General features: G+C 32.8%; 1 protein-coding gene across 1 annotated transcript in view; it reads left to right on the top strand.

The window, feature by feature from the left end:
* Positions 1-16,015, top strand: part of SLC38A6 (solute carrier family 38 member 6) — a 74,572-nt gene that overhangs the window by 32,884 nt on the left and 25,673 nt on the right. The window contains exons 6-8 of the mRNA XM_074235953.1: positions 5,101-5,179; positions 13,492-13,574; positions 14,036-14,094. Of these exons, the coding sequence (XP_074092054.1) occupies positions 5,101-5,179; positions 13,492-13,574; positions 14,036-14,094 (221 nt within the window). The remainder of the gene's footprint in view (positions 1-5,100; positions 5,180-13,491; positions 13,575-14,035; positions 14,095-16,015) is intronic.

Consider the following 16,015-nt stretch of genomic DNA (forward strand, 5'->3'; position numbering starts at 1 on the left):
TTTTGATATTGCTTTAATATCAGAATATTAAATATTTTATTTACATATTAAAACTAGTTTTGATATTATATAAGAACATCTTTGTATGTTGTTCTTTTAGAATAAAACCAGAAAATATAAGCCAAGGTTTGCTATGTTAAGGTGAAATTTAATTCTGTTTAAAAAAGGAAGGAAAACATTGAAAAGCTTTGTTTTTTTCTCCTTAACCAAGGGGGGGGGGAGAATATAACCAAGTTGCACTTAAATTCAATGACCCTTTTAAATTTTATTTAGTTTTAACTTGTTTAAGGAGAGAACTGATTGCTGAAGTGGAAATAAAGGGAACTTTAGGGGAAATAGCCATCCCATCTTTGAACTTTTGATAGAGATGAAGAAATTTGGGAATAATATAACAAGCACTCTGAATTTTGAGGAAGCAGATTTCTAAAGTTTCATAGGAACAATAAGTAGGGTCTCATGGGCTAAAATGCTACAAGAGGGCTGGGAAATCTTAAATTTGAATATCAGAAGACATAACTATTTTGAATGGAAGAAAAAATTCAAACATGGATTCATTAGAAACTCATCAACATAAATTTTTAAGAGCTTTGTAAGTAAACAAGGGCAAACCACAGAGGATGAATATAAGTGTGACACTCCTAGGGAGTGCTAGAAATGAGAGGTTGGTAAGGAAGGTGAAGAATAATAACTAATAAAGTTATATACTAATAACTAAAAAACTAATAACTAATAAAGAAAAAGGCTGTACTGCTTAGCCTTTATCTACTGTTTTTTCTTCTAAAGAGAATGATTTTTAAACCAGAAAAGAGAAAACAAAAATGGCTAATGGGGAACTTGTAGCATACCAAGATAAGTTAGGAGATAATAAAAGAATACCTACCTGCCCTTCATGACTTCAAGTCACCTGGCCAAAATGAACCACATTTTTGAGTACTAAATGAAAGGGTAGGTTTTCCCATTAAAAAACATTGGAAGCTCCTTGAGAATAAGAGGATGGGTCCTGTTTTGTTTTTGTTGCCTATTTACCTTTGGTTGAGGTTTCTTGGCCAGTTATTTCCCTTTTATTAATTAAACAAACTCCCCTCCATAGAAGTATCCTATTTTATAAAGAAAAGTTTTAAGTAAAACCAACTGATTAGAGCAGCTAGGTGGCCACAGTGGATAGAACACAAGCCCTGGAGTCAGGATTACCTGAGTTCAAATGTGGCCTCAAACACTTAATAATTAACTAGTTGTGTGGCCTTGGGCAAGCCACTTAACTCCATTTGCCTTGCAAAATCCTAAAAAACTAACAAAAAAAACCAACTGATAACAGTTACTCTATCTGACAGCTAGACCTTTTTTCACATCTGTAATACTCTACTTTCCTACTAATAGAAGTTCAAGGACCATAATTGATCATTGCAGTAAATCAGTGTTCAACTTCATTTTGCTGACATCACTTACAATTTTTTAGTTGTTGCGTATTCTACTGGTTCTGCTTATTTTTCTTTGTTTCAGTCCATATATGCCTTCCCTTGTTTCCTCTGAATTTCTCCACTTTTTTGGGGGTGGGGGAGGTCCATAGCTGTGATTTCATTGTTATGTGAAAAATTCTTCCATTTATACATGCTGATAGCGCTTCTGTAACTTAAAGTCTTAGAGAATTACCAAACTCTATGATGTGAAGTAACTTGCTTATGATCACTCAGTTATTTAAATATGTATCTGGTTAGAACTCAAGCCCAGGCTCCTTAATTTCAAGTCGATTACTTTATCTGCTGCATTACCTTGCTACTCCCATTTCATTGTTTTATGCAATATGGTAAAAATTTTTATATGCCACAAGGCAAATGTTTTGATTTTCCCTTGCTTCTCTTTCCCTCCCCCCTTCCAAACAAGAACAGGGAATAGGGGTAAGTGGGAGAAATGAATTTATAGAAAATTAAAGAACCGTATTAAATAAATACACTGTATGGTAAGGAAATTTTTTTTAAAGTTTCTTATAGGAGGGAGACTGATAAAATACAAAGAACTTTGTCTCTTGAGTCATAAGACCTGGATTCAAATGCTACCATTGATGCTTACTACCAAATGTGGTTGTTCAGTTACGTTCTACTCTTTATGATCCCATTTCTTGGCAAAGATACTAGAGTGATTTACCATTTCTTTCTCATTTTACAGATGAGGAACTGAGGCAAATAGAATTAAGTAACTTACTCAGAGTCACACATCTAGTAAATATCCACAATCATATTTTAAACTCATGAAAATGAGTCTTCCTGATTTCAAGATCAGTACTATATCCACTTTACCACCTAGCTGCCTACTACCCATATTATCTTGAGCAAGACATTTAACCTCTCCATGCCTCAATTCCTTCATCTTTTAAATGAAAGAGTTAGATTAGATAGGTTCTGAGGTATCTTATAACTCAAAGATTTCATAAATCATAAATCTGTGATTTTATGAAAATTCAGTCACATTTAATAAAATGAAGTTTAACTTGCAAGCTTGGTTTCCATTTTAAAAATGCGATTTATCAGCAGTTACATCACATTAGAAAATTGAATTAAAACCGTTTACCATTTATTAAGCCCTTATCATGTTAGGCATTGGGGGGAGACAACAAAAACCCCTAACTTTAAGGAATTTGCATTCCAGGGGCTGGGAGAGGGGGATACTATGTACAATTAAGTACAAAATATATGCAGAGCAATTTCTCAGGAGAAGGCATTAGCAACTAGGGGGATCAGACTAGTCTCCCTGGAGAAGGTGGCTCTTGAACTGAGTTTTAAAAGCATTCTGGGAGGTGAGTGTGAAGAGAGGTTTCCCTCCAAACATCTAGCCTGTACAAAGGAACAGATATTGGATACATATGGAGATGTGGGGACTACAAATAGATTCATTTGCCTGGAACTTAGGATACTTGAAGGTGGATAACACTCAGCCTAGAAAGGTAATCTAGAATCAAATTATGAAGAGCTCTAAAATGCAACAGAAGAGTTAGTATTGGGTCCTAAAGGCAAGAAGGAGCTGCTGGAATTTTTTGAGCAGAGTGTGGAGGAGGCAAGGATACTAAATATGAGGCTATTGCAGTAGTCCAAATGAAAGGAGAATGAGGGCCTACAAGATGTTGGCTGGGTGAGTGAAGAGTAGGGGATGTATGTAATGTGCACAGTACAACTGGCAAGATTTTGCAAATGATTGATAAGGGAGAGTCTTGTTGACTAGAGAAATAGAAATGTCCCCTCACCCCCTCCCACAAACAGACGTTAGGGGAAAAGGTAAGTAGTACAAATGAGTTTGAGAGGCCCATGACACATCTAATTTGTGATGTGGGCCCAGAGTTGTAATTTAAATATGGGAGTTCTCTACTTGGAGATGATAGTTGCACTCTTAGGAACTTATGAGATCACCAAAAGAGTATGTAGAGGGTGAAGAGAGGGAGGATCATAAATAGGACAAGGATGAGGCAAGGAAGAATAAAGAGTGGATATATAGTCAAAAGAGCAATATCAAAAACCTAAGAAAGATGTGGTCAACAGCATCAATATAAAGAAGTTCAACAAGAAAAAGGACTAAGAAAAATGTAAATTGGATTTAGCAATTAAGAGATTGTTCTTAACCTTGGAAAGAACAACTTTGGTTGAATATCTAGAATATCTTGCAGTTGAGACTGCAAGACAGAGAAGTAAGTATGAGGTGGGTAAGCAAATTTTTCAAGAAATTTGACTATGAGAGAAGAGACATAGGAAGGTAAATTGAAAAGATAGTAAACTTTTCTGACTGAATTTTTTTTAAGGATGAAAGTATGTTGTAGGCATGTATGTAAGCATCAGGAAAGTTGCCAGTGAATGAGAAAAAAATTATCCTTCATGGACATTTGACATTTCCCCCCCCTCAATTTTGTGAGAAAAAGAAAGGGGATTCCTGATCTTTAAAATCAACATTCTGTGTTTCCACATAATTTCACATCTAAATTTAAATGTTTTAACACAAATAGGGTATTGTGTTTACTCATAATCAATTACATAATGGAGAGTTTGTTGAATTTGTTTTTTACCAAACTGTATAAAAATTTTAGGTATAATGCCTCTTTTTCTTTCTTTCACTGAATGACATAAATGATAAAACTTCATAGAACAGATATTTTCCCCCTTAGATATATTTATATATAGTACACAACATTCCATCTTCCATATTCTTTTCTGCCCCAAGCCTGGAATGCTTTCCCTTTTCACCTCTGCTGTTTTGGAATCCTTAGTTCCCTTTAGAGCTTAACTCAAGTGCCATCTTCTACATGAAACCTTTCCTATTAACTCAATCCTTTATATTTACTTGCTGATAAATTAATTCCTTCCTTTTTTCTTGAAAGCAAGAACTATTGCTTTTCTGTCTTGGTATCTCACTACCACATACCTGGCACATTGCATATACTTAATAAAATACTTGTTGAATTGTTGGAAAATTGTTTAGAAATAATTGATAGTTATGTTTAGGCATCTTTAGATATATAATAACGTATAATACTTGAGTTTTTATATTTGTATATATTGTTTTAGTATGTTTGAATCAGTCAATTAGGGAAGAACAATTAGCAAATTTGTTAATTATCCTTAGTCCCAAGCTAATTTTTAATAAAGTAATGCTTGTTAAAGTCTTCTGCTTTGAATAATAGTGCATGTCACAGTTTGATATTTGGCTTTCTGATATGGAAATTTTAATATATTAAGGGAAATACAAACAAATTTCATACCTTGTGGGCCCAGAGTTGTACTCTTCACTCACCCAGCCAATACCTTGTAGGCCCTCATTCTCCTTTCCTTTGGACTACTGCAATAGCCTCATATTTAAGAGATAATCTTTTGAACTAGAATTGTCAACAGAAGAGACAGCAGTGGTTGGAGAGTTCAGAGGACCCAGGTTCTAATCGTACCTCTAACATTATGTATATGAACTTGGGCAAGTCAGCCTTCCTGGGCCTGTTTGTTGGACTAGATGGTCTCTGAAGTACCTTCCATCTCTAGCTATGATTTTAAGAACTCTCCCTATTTACATGTTCTTTAAGTTGCTAGAGATTGCGTAATTCTAATATTATCTTTTAAATTCTCTTTACAGCTATGTCAACTTATCTTTTAGTTATTAAAACTGAACTTCCTGGTGCAATTTCACAATTTCTAACTGGCAACCACAGTGGGTAAGGAAAAATATTTCTTTTCCACATATACTTATTTTGATGTTCTAATGAAGTCATAATTTCATTGTTATAGGTTTCTACTTCTCCATTCTGTGCTATTTTTACCTATAGTTTTCCCTAAATACTCCAGTGTATTTTGTCCAGTTTGCTTTAGGCTTGTAAAATGTTTAATTTTTGTTATATATAAATATATGTAATGCAATTCCTAATTAAAAATGCTGAATACTTGCTTGACAGTCAACTCATAAGAACCCAAAATATCATTCATATGAAATCTTTACATTGTAGAACAAAAATTTTGAGAAAAAGTAGGCTTTGAAAAGAAAACATTATCTTTAAATTGTCAAGTTGTCACTTCAAAAAATTATTATACAAAACATAGCAGGTTTCAAACTTATATATTTAATGGTTCTGTTTGAGAATGTGAACTTTCTTTAGAAGATAGACCAACTTTTTCAAATTTGGTTTATAGTTTGAACTTTTTAAAAATAAAGTTATGCTTAGATATGTAGCCATGTATAACACTGTGTATGCTTAAAATCAGAATCAAAACCATTGCAAGAAAATGTGCTTGACATAACTAAACTAAAACATTCCAACTTGAACATTGCATTAATGTGTTTTCATTACTATATCTTACCAACATTGACAACATTTTAGTTTTCATCATATCTGTGTTATGGCTATCATTGTCAGAAGTTTTGAATTTACTTCAAAATCTTTCTTTAAACATAAGCTTATATATCCAAATTAATATTGGCTTATGTGTGTCTTGATTTCAAAAAAACTTTCATTATCTTATGAAAATTAAAGATAGCTCCTTTGAAATCTGGTACTATTCATGTCATTTATTGCTCTCTTACAGTCTTATGTTGGAAATAAACCAAACAAACTTTATAAAATTATGAACAAAGATTTTTGCTTATTGTTTTGATGCTCTATAGTCAAATTGAATTTTTAATGTTATTTTAAAGTATGCTTATTTTAAAAATACATTTTAATACAATAGACCTCTTTAACATAAGGTAATTATTTTAGATTTAAAAGTTTTAAAACCTACTAATTTAATAAATACTTGTAAGAATTTTTTAATATATAAAAATAAGCTACCCAAACCTCAAAATACTTTAAATCAAGAAACAGATTTAGTGAAATGATTTTAACTATACCCCTATTCCCCTCAGTACAATTATATGGTGACATTTTTCTACTAGACCAGAATAATATTTATTTACTTTCTTTTATAGTGGTGTTTTGTATTGTTTTCTAAATTATTTATAGAAATTAATGCATCTTTGATTTCACAAAGTATTTTGGTTTTAGCTTTTTAGCCAATCCTTACAAAGGCAGGGAAATTAAATTATATATATTTAAAATAATATTCAAATTTGAAAGTTAATCTTCAACAGTCAAAATAACATGCCATTTGATCTTAACTTCTATTATTATCTGCATTTTTAATGGAATGATTTCAATGTTTTTAAAAGCATACTGTTAAAATATTGTAACTTGGGAGCTCTCTGCTAACTTTTAATGATCCTGTCAGGAGGATATGATTGACACAATTAAGTTGTCTTGCATTTGAGTTACATAATTGATATGGGATGCAAGTAAAATGCTAATTCAGAACATATGATACTCTTGTCCCATTCCATTTGGGAATGATATTAAAGCAACTCATAAATAAATCTGGTTTTCATTTAAAAGAAAAAGAGAACATCTGTATGACAAAGTATTTGCAATACAGCAAAGGATTTATTCTCTATATTTCATACTTGGAACATTTTTATCATATAGGATTAAACCCACAGATCAGACAAGTTTTCTAGGAAGTATAAAACTTTTTCTTAATACTTTTGCCCCAAAGCATTCAAATCTTGTGTTTGGGAAATGGAAGCTTTATTTAACAACTTTATATTTAGAAAAAAAATAATTTTAAGTGAATATATTCTTCTAAAAAATACGTTATTTTGGAAGTGTTTATGGTACAATGGAAAGAGCACTATCTCTAGGATCAGAGTGCCCGATTCAGATATCATGCTGGGGATTACTTAGCCTATGTGACCTAGAACAAGTCATTAGGTCACACAGGTTAAGACCCAGGATTTGGACCTCAGTTTCCTCATCTGTAAAATGAGTTGGTTGGATTACATGACATCTAAGTCCCTTTTAAAGTTTCAAACCAAACTACTATAGTATAACATGGTGGAAAGAGAACTAGCCTGATTTATGAAGACATAGGTTCAAACCTCATTTCTTGCACAAGTCATTTAAACTCTCAGTTCCCCTCAGGTGACTCTCTGAGACCCTAAAAGGCAAAGCAGTTGTCAGTCTGCACTGTTAGAAGGAGTTTTCTTACTGAGATTTCCTTATATCAATGAAATTTGAAGTATAAAAGAAAAAAAAAGTTATTTATAGATTTTTTTCTGGAAAACAGATAAGACATTTTGGGGCTGCAATTATATTTTCTGTGTGGTTTTTTTTGTTTCCTTGAAAAATAACCATTGCCTAACATAATTGACTTGGCTGTGACTGACTAATATTACTGGACAATCTATTATTGCCTCTCTTCCTGGAAATAATTATAAGAAAAAATCCTTATCATTTATGATCATCTTTATGTTGGTTTCTTGATAATAATAATATGTGATTATAAACAAAGATGGGGGCATAGAATTAACACCTGAGTTCATTTTCTCTTAGAGATTCATGATATATTTGTACAAATCAATCCTTATAACACCCCTATGAATTTTGACACACTGAATCAAAAGCAAATAAAAACTGTAGGTTAAAAGACCATAAAATCTTAAATGAATGATTTTAGAAAAGTTATCTTTATCATCATTTGCTAGGAATCCTCCCCTAATCCACGTTTTCTACTTTAGGCAGCTACCATGTGACCTTCTGTGGCCATAAAAGAAGAGGGGAAGGGAACAAGCATTAAGAGATGAATAGGCTCCAGGCACTGTGCCAAATGATTTATAATTATTATCTCTTCTAAGAATAATAGTAGCACTTGATTAAGCATTTCTGAAATGACTACTTAGCATTTTAAAAGAAGAAACCCTTCTAACCTGGACTCGTATAGCCTTCTTCATTCCACACCTTTCTGACTAGGAGGACATGGAAATTGTTTTTGTGCTCCTTTGTGCCTTTTCCCCTTAGCACTGGGTCCTGTATTGATAATAGGTCTTCTATTGAATCTCAGAAGAAGATAGATATTTTGGTACTCTAGTGGACCTTCAATTACGAAAGAATGATGTAAAGATTATTATGTGGGAAAGATTGAAAATTAGTGTCACCTTCCATATTAAAATGTTTCACTTTTGGGGGCAGCTAGGTGGTATGTTGCTAGAGCATGGGTCCTGGAGTCAGGAGGACCTGAGTTCAAATTCAGCCTCAGACAATTGAGATTTACTGTATAATCTGCAAGTCACTTAACCCCAATGCCCCACAAAAAAAAAAAACTGAAATTAAAAATAAAACAAAATGTTTTACTTTTTAAAGTTATGTCATTCTATGTAATCCCTCTTGCAAGATTATTACATTTAAGTTTAGGTTCTCTCTCACCCAAATGCAAAGAAGTATTCAGTTTGAGGTTCACTGGAACTAAAAATATTTGAACTTCCAATAATTCAGACATATAATAGGTCCTTAACAAATCCCTCTTGATTCATTGTTTTCTTAGAGTTGTGAATCCAGGTGTAGAGGAAAGCAAGTGAGAAAACTGCAACTATTCCTTCTCTGATACTCTTATTAAAAGGAAAGTCTCTTTATTAACATCCAAATTTAATCATCAAATTGAACATACTTATAAAGAATATCAAAAGCATGTACCATTTCCAACCATAGATACACTACTTTATGGAATTTGGGGAATTAGAATATCCAGGTTACTGGAGGCATAGTGGTTTCAAGAAAAACCATATGCAAGCTGAATTTGACTAAGGAGTTTTTTTTCTAACAATTTCTAAAGAGTAATAGCTTTTCTTGATCTTGCTTTGGAAGATATTTTACATCCTACAATGACTACAAATTCCATAAAGATAAGAATCATAACATTCTTTTTTTTGTACCTAAGAGAGTCTAGGAGATAATAGGTACTCAGACTGAGGTGAATAGTATTTGAAGTATAATTTCTTTTGTGGCTAAAGCCTTAATTTTATTTTGTTATATTTAAAGGGATCTGTGATCAACCTGATTTGTAAATTCTTTCCAGTAATAGAGATTGAAACCCATCCATACTTATTCATTCTATATAAAGCCTGTCAATGTCTTCTAATATTATCCAATCTGTTGGATGCCTTCCCTCTTTCTTTTTTACTTTGTTAGGGACTAGTGATGCTAGTTCACCTAGCTGTTCACTTGGGTCATCCTTCATTCTCACCAGATAACCAGCCCTTCTTCTCTCCTATCATACAATTCCTTCATGGCATCTTTTATTCTTGTTTTCCTCTCAAGTTCTTTCATTAGTTATATATTGCAGTCTACTTGTATCTGTCACACACCTTCATTTTAATTCTTCAAGGACTATTGCATGCCAAGTTTGATTTCCACAAAGCAAAACTAGTTAAATATTAGTATTTAAAGAAATTAACCTTTGCTTTCATGGAAGACTTGGGAGTTGTTAAAGGAGTTTTGCAATTTATCAAAGACAGTAAAGCCCATTTTTTATCTTTTATTTAACTTTGGATCCAATTCATTATCCATTTACACTATCTGTCCTCATATCCCTTCTGATGATTAAGGTCTATGGGTTGTAGTCTGGGCAATAGCTCTACTTCTTTCTTGTGTGGGTGATCAAGCCAAATGCCACTGAGCAATTACATCTTTATTCCAGTAAGCTCTGCATTATGTGATGTAACCAACAAAATGTCATCTGCAAATGAGGGGAGAGGAGTATCTGAAAGACCTTACCATCCACAGGTATCACTCTTTAACTTAGACTCTGTGCTGAATCTCCTCCATCCAGTGGTGAATACCTTTGGCAAACATATCACCCATTTTATGCCTCACTTGCTATTTAAACTTAGAATAACTGAATATGATTATTTCTTTTTTTATATCTTTCAAGGCATATTGGTGCTATTGATGAATAAATGAGAGGCATTTTATTGAAAAAGAACCTGTAAAGTGGTTTTTTTCTCTACTGAGTCAACTTTTTTAAAATAATCATCAAATAATAAGAGCCATGGAATCTTATAATCTACATCTTTAAGTGAGTTGCGAAATAATAAAGATGTTGTACATTGTACAATATCACTTGCAAAAGCTTGGTTGTTTCCTCATCAAAGATTCCTTTTATTTCTATATAGATGACTCTTATAAAAGTATTATATTGGGAAAGTAGGTCTATAGGTTGGTGGTTACAGATGGCCTCTCAATCAACTTTTTTTCTATATTAATAAAGTGAGATTTTTTCCCCCCTATACTTTTGATGGCTTTCTCTCCTTCACCTGTGTTTTCTTAGGGATACCTCAATACCTTCAGAATTGTGTTGCCTTCAGCAACAAAGCTGTACTGCTGGTAAATTTTAACAAGAGATCTCTAGAAAAAGAAAAATATATGTATTCATACTTTTAATGTTAATCTGCATTATTAACACATTCTTAAGTCTTGACCATCAACAGAATAATAAATCAAATCTTGATTTGTGGCAGTAACTGTTCTTAAGGACTTGGGAGGGAAAAGATCTAGAGAAAGAACTTATTGAGTATGAATTCATATGAAAGCATATGATTTTTCACTTTTTTATGTTTTTTTTTTCCCTTTGGGTCTGTCTTCTTTCACAACATGACTAATATGGAAATGTGTTTTGCATGATTATATAACCTGTATCAACCTCAGGGAGGGATGAGGTAAGGGAAGGAGCGAGAAAGTTTGAAGCTCAAATTTTTTTTACAAAATGAATATTAAAAATATATTTACATGTGATTGGGGAAAATGAAATATTTTAAACTGATTCCCAAAGTTCAGCTGCCCACATTGACCTTTTAACAAGTGACTCTTGGAGCTCCAAGAACAATTGACTCCAGTGCACCTTAGGGTCCAGGCATGGTGATTCTACTGTCCTTGTTGGAGAAAAGAGATTGTTAAAAAATATTTTTTTCATTTTTCATTCAGTTAATTGAAATTTCATTTTCTATTTTCATTCTTAAAACTCTTGGAATGACTGCCTTTGAAAACTCTCACTATATGTCTGACAAGTAAATATGATGTTTGCTAATAAACTGTACTTTCTGGGCATTTTGAGTGTCTTTACCATAATAGTTGATTTATATTTGTTACATGTCTGCATAAAATTTTTATATTACTGTGGATGTCATTTGTCTTTTCACCTTTACCATTTTTAATTATTAATTGCTTGTTTAAAAAGGTCAGAATTTATTTTTTCAATTAACATTTTTCAATATTTTAATTTTTTTTTTACCAATTATGATTTTAGCACTGACACAGCTGATGGCCTGAATGTATCCAAAAGGCTATTCTGGAATGATTCTTACATCAATAGCAAGTCTGTTCCTGTCAAGCTATTTTAATTTCTGCAGTGCTATTCTGTGCTTTCCATGTCCAGTGCATACCAATTCATTTTTTGAAAAAAAATTTTTTTTTGATATATAAATATGAGTCTTCAATGTAATCTACAAGTCTTTTGGGGATTGCCTCACAAACCTGAACTGTGTTTTCACATATATTTTTCTTCATCCTCACCTTTTCTCACCTTTACATGAAGTGAACAAGTACTAGAATGGGATGCTGATTTAATTTGGAAAATTATATCTTTCTTCACAATTTATGTTTTCATAAGCAGCAAGTTATTTTCATGGTAGTTTTTTTTTTGAAAATAATTATCTTTACCAAAGACTATTACCTTTAATTTGAAAAAAAGGTATCATGTAATTTTGCTCTCTCTTATATTTTATTTTTTCTTTAAGGATATGAGTGCTCCCTCAATTGAATTTATTTTTATTTATTTTTAGGCAAACAGGGTTTAAGTGTCTTGCCCAAGGCCACACAGCTAGGTAATTATTAAGTGTCTGAAACCTGATTTGAAGGCAGGTACTCCTGACTCCAGGGCAGGTGCTTTATCCACTACTCCACCTAGCCGTGCCCCTCCTCAATTCAATTTTGATCAGTGTATAGCATGGAAACAATGTAAAGACTATCAGACTGCCTTCTGTGGGGGGAGGGGAAAATTGTAAAATTTTAAAAAATAAAAAAAGAGAAAGCATTTCTCTTTAGATGAAATACCTGATGAGCTGCTATCCCCATGAAACAATTTCTGGTTGCCTTTGGATTATGATAAATCCTGCCCCACCAATTCCTTTCTTTGCATCTCTGAAGAATACTTGTGACCCATCCATTTAGATGCAAGTTGCAACATGCATCTAAATTTGTTCATATCAAAAAATGTCAAAAATGATATGATAGGGGCTGTTAGGGGGCACAGTGAATAGAACATAAACCGTAGACTCAGGAGGACCTGAGTTCAAATTCCACCTCATGCACTTAATGATTACTTAGCTGTATGACTTTGGGCAAGTCACTTAACCCCATTGCCTTGCAAAGAATAAACAGTTGAGACTCCTTAGCAGCCTATTCAGTCATTGGACACTGGATAAGGATTTTGCATTTTAGAGTATCAATAGTCAAATTAAAGTTTATAGTTAGTATTTGGTTTGATTAGTTTGTTTTTGCAAGGCAATGGGGTTAAATGACTTGCTCAAGGTCACACAGCTGGGTAATTATAAGGTGTCTGAGATCACATTTGAACTCAGGTCCTCCTGACTCCTAGGACGGTGGTCTATCCACTGAGCCACCTAGCTGCCTCTATAGATAGTATTAACTATGGTTCTTAGCCCTTTTCTTTTTATTTATTATTCTTAGCCCTGTTGACCTCTTTTCCCAGCATTCTCTCACTATTATTGCAGAAGCATATGGGTGGGTGGGGGGGAGAATTATATAATACCTCAGGCTATTTTGTAATTTTCTTAGTTTTATAGGTTGCCATGGCCAAAAGAAAAGTCATCATCAAATAATAAGTCTTTTTGCACTGACCTCTCTGGTCCTTGGAAAAATAGACTTAGTCTGTTACTAGGACCGTATTCTCCATCTTTCCAGCAAGATAGAACCTGCTAGAGTTTTGAGATCACAGTGTCCCATTCTCATGCTTTTCTAAAATATAAATTATGAATAAGAAAGTAGGACCATTTTTAAGTGTGTTTTTCCATTGAATGATTATATCAGAACATGTTTTTTTTTCTATTCTGTACTCTTGCCTAAAATTAGTTACATTTTTTTCCCAATAGGTCTTGGTATCTTGATGGAAGAATACTGCTGATAATTATATGTGTCTGCATTGTTTTTCCCCTCTCACTTCTTCCTAAGTTAGGTAAGTCATTTTAGAATGGGAGATAGTATTATTTGACCAATTTGACAATAAATTACCAATAGGCTTAATTTTCACTGGACTAGATATTTTAGCATGAGGGGAGGAGAAGTCTTTGTAACTTGAATTTATTGTAAATGATTCTGCTGTAGTCCTGCCTAGTTACCCTGTTACTTGGGTTGCAGTAGTATTTTGTCTGCCATACGAAAATAAAATCTTTACAGCGGAACATTAAAGAGCAGCCTTTCCTTATAGTGTGCCATTAGTGGTAAGCCAGTTCCAATTCTGCCCTACAAAACTACATAAATGATCTGTGACAGGCAGTTGGAATGTTGTTATTCTGAGCTCTAAGCTCCAGATACCAAGCAACTGTAATAGAAAACATGCCCGTGACATATAGCTTTAGCTGTACATTAGGATCACTTTCCTTATAAATTGCTTTTTATTTTACTGTTATTTTACAGGCTTTCTTGGCTACACAAGTAGTTTATCATTTTTCTTTAAGGCGTTCTTTGCTCTTGTGGTAAGTTTAAAACATCAGTGGACTGCTTATCTTCCCTCTTTAAAACTGACCTCATTGTTCTTGCTTTTTATTTACTTCTGTCTTATGTTGAATGTACACCCCAGGATTCTTCCTTATTAACTCTCAAATACCTTACCTCTTTCTATAATCACTTTTATTTTTCCTTAAGTAGGATAATAAATCTGATTCTTTTGACTGACTAAACAAGAAGGTAAAGCTAGTATCAGGTCACAAGAAATGTATCCAATTGCCTACATTTTCTTATATACAAATATTCTCAAAAGCCTTAGATAAAATAAGTATATATGTGTTTCCTCTCTTGTCCAAAGAAAAGTAAGATGTGTTGGAGGATTAAAGTAGTTGTCTATAACACTATGGTCAACAGAACATAATGAAAAAGTTCATTTGGCACAGGTGTGTGATCAGTGAAACCAGATTTCAGAAACTCTGACCACATGGTTTGACCATGGAACTAGGAACTTCTAAATTTTTCTGCACAAGTTTGGTTTACTCCTACCATATAAATAGATTCTTGGGGGAGCTTATTTTTTGAGCTAGTTGTGTTGCCTCCACCACAAAGAATTTTTTTTTTTTTACTTCTAAAATGTGGTTCTTTATCTTAAAGTTTTTAAGCTCTAAATTTTCAGAGTGGCTAAAAAAATGAGTTAATTCCATCTAAATTTATGTCACTTATGTAAGACAAACTTGGATGGTTCAACATGGCTAAAAATGTCGATCCAAAGGAAAATTAAAACTTCTCTTGAGCAACATAAATAGATTTTAATATTTGAAAGACAGTATTTCATGCACTTTAGAAAATCTTCCTTTATTTTCCTTTGCATCTATATACTTCATTGTGAGTATCCAAGAGTTAAACTTAGTAGGATTAATTATTTAATAGTTTGCAAGAAGATATATATCTAAATATACTTTTCATAAGCTTGGTAATTTTTTTTCTTTTTATAACCAGTTACCAAAATTCTGTTTTACAAATAGATAAAATGTGGACATTTTACTTCATAAAAAGTTAAAAAAAAAAAAAAAAAAAAAAAACAGCAAAGCCTGTCCTAAAGAGTTGTTAAAAATAACCCAGTACACTATAACAGCAACATGGAGTTGATGATCAACCTTAATGGATTTGCACATTTCATCAGTGCAATAATCAGGGACAATTTTAGGGCATCTGAGATGGAGAATACCATCTGTATCCAGAGAAAGAATTGTGGAATTTAAACAAAGACCAAAGACTATTACTTTCAGTTTTTAAAAAGAAAGTTATCTTATGTATTATGTAATTTTGCTATCCTTCATAGTTTATTTTTTCCTTAAGGGTATGATTTTTCTCTCAACACATTCTGTGGGGGGTGGGGTGGGGGGAGGGAAGCGAGTTTGGGAGAAAATTGTAAAATTTAAAAAATATAAATATAAAAAAGTCTATACAAATAAGTGAATGAATGAAATAATCCAATATTTATACCAATTTGATCAGATCATTATTTTGGTGATTGAAATAAAGGATAAAATAGTTTTGCTCAGAGAAAGAAATATGATCCCAGGAGCCAAAGCACTATATGTTTATGATTTTTTAATTTGAATATTTCTATAAAACAGTTTTATATTTAATCATTTTACATGGTGCTCTTACATATTTATTCCATTTTCCCCATGCTTCTTACTTATCTGTGTGACCTGAATCAGTTTACTTAATGTTTCTGGGTCTCAAGTTTTCATCTGAAACATGATGGGATTGGACTTGATATAACATAAGGCTCTTCTAGCTCTAAATCTTTTATGCTCTCACCTCCAGATATATTTAAATTAATAAATACCAGTCCTTACAGTGAAGAAATATGTTTATCCTAATATCATTATGGCCAGAGTTCTTAATTCTGTTGAAGTAGGTAGAACCCAGTGCATATAG

The sequence above is a fragment of the Macrotis lagotis genome, chromosome 4, assembly GCF_037893015.1.
Source record: "Macrotis lagotis isolate mMagLag1 chromosome 4, bilby.v1.9.chrom.fasta, whole genome shotgun sequence".
In the NCBI taxonomy this organism is placed as follows: Eukaryota; Metazoa; Chordata; class Mammalia; order Peramelemorphia; family Peramelidae; genus Macrotis; species Macrotis lagotis.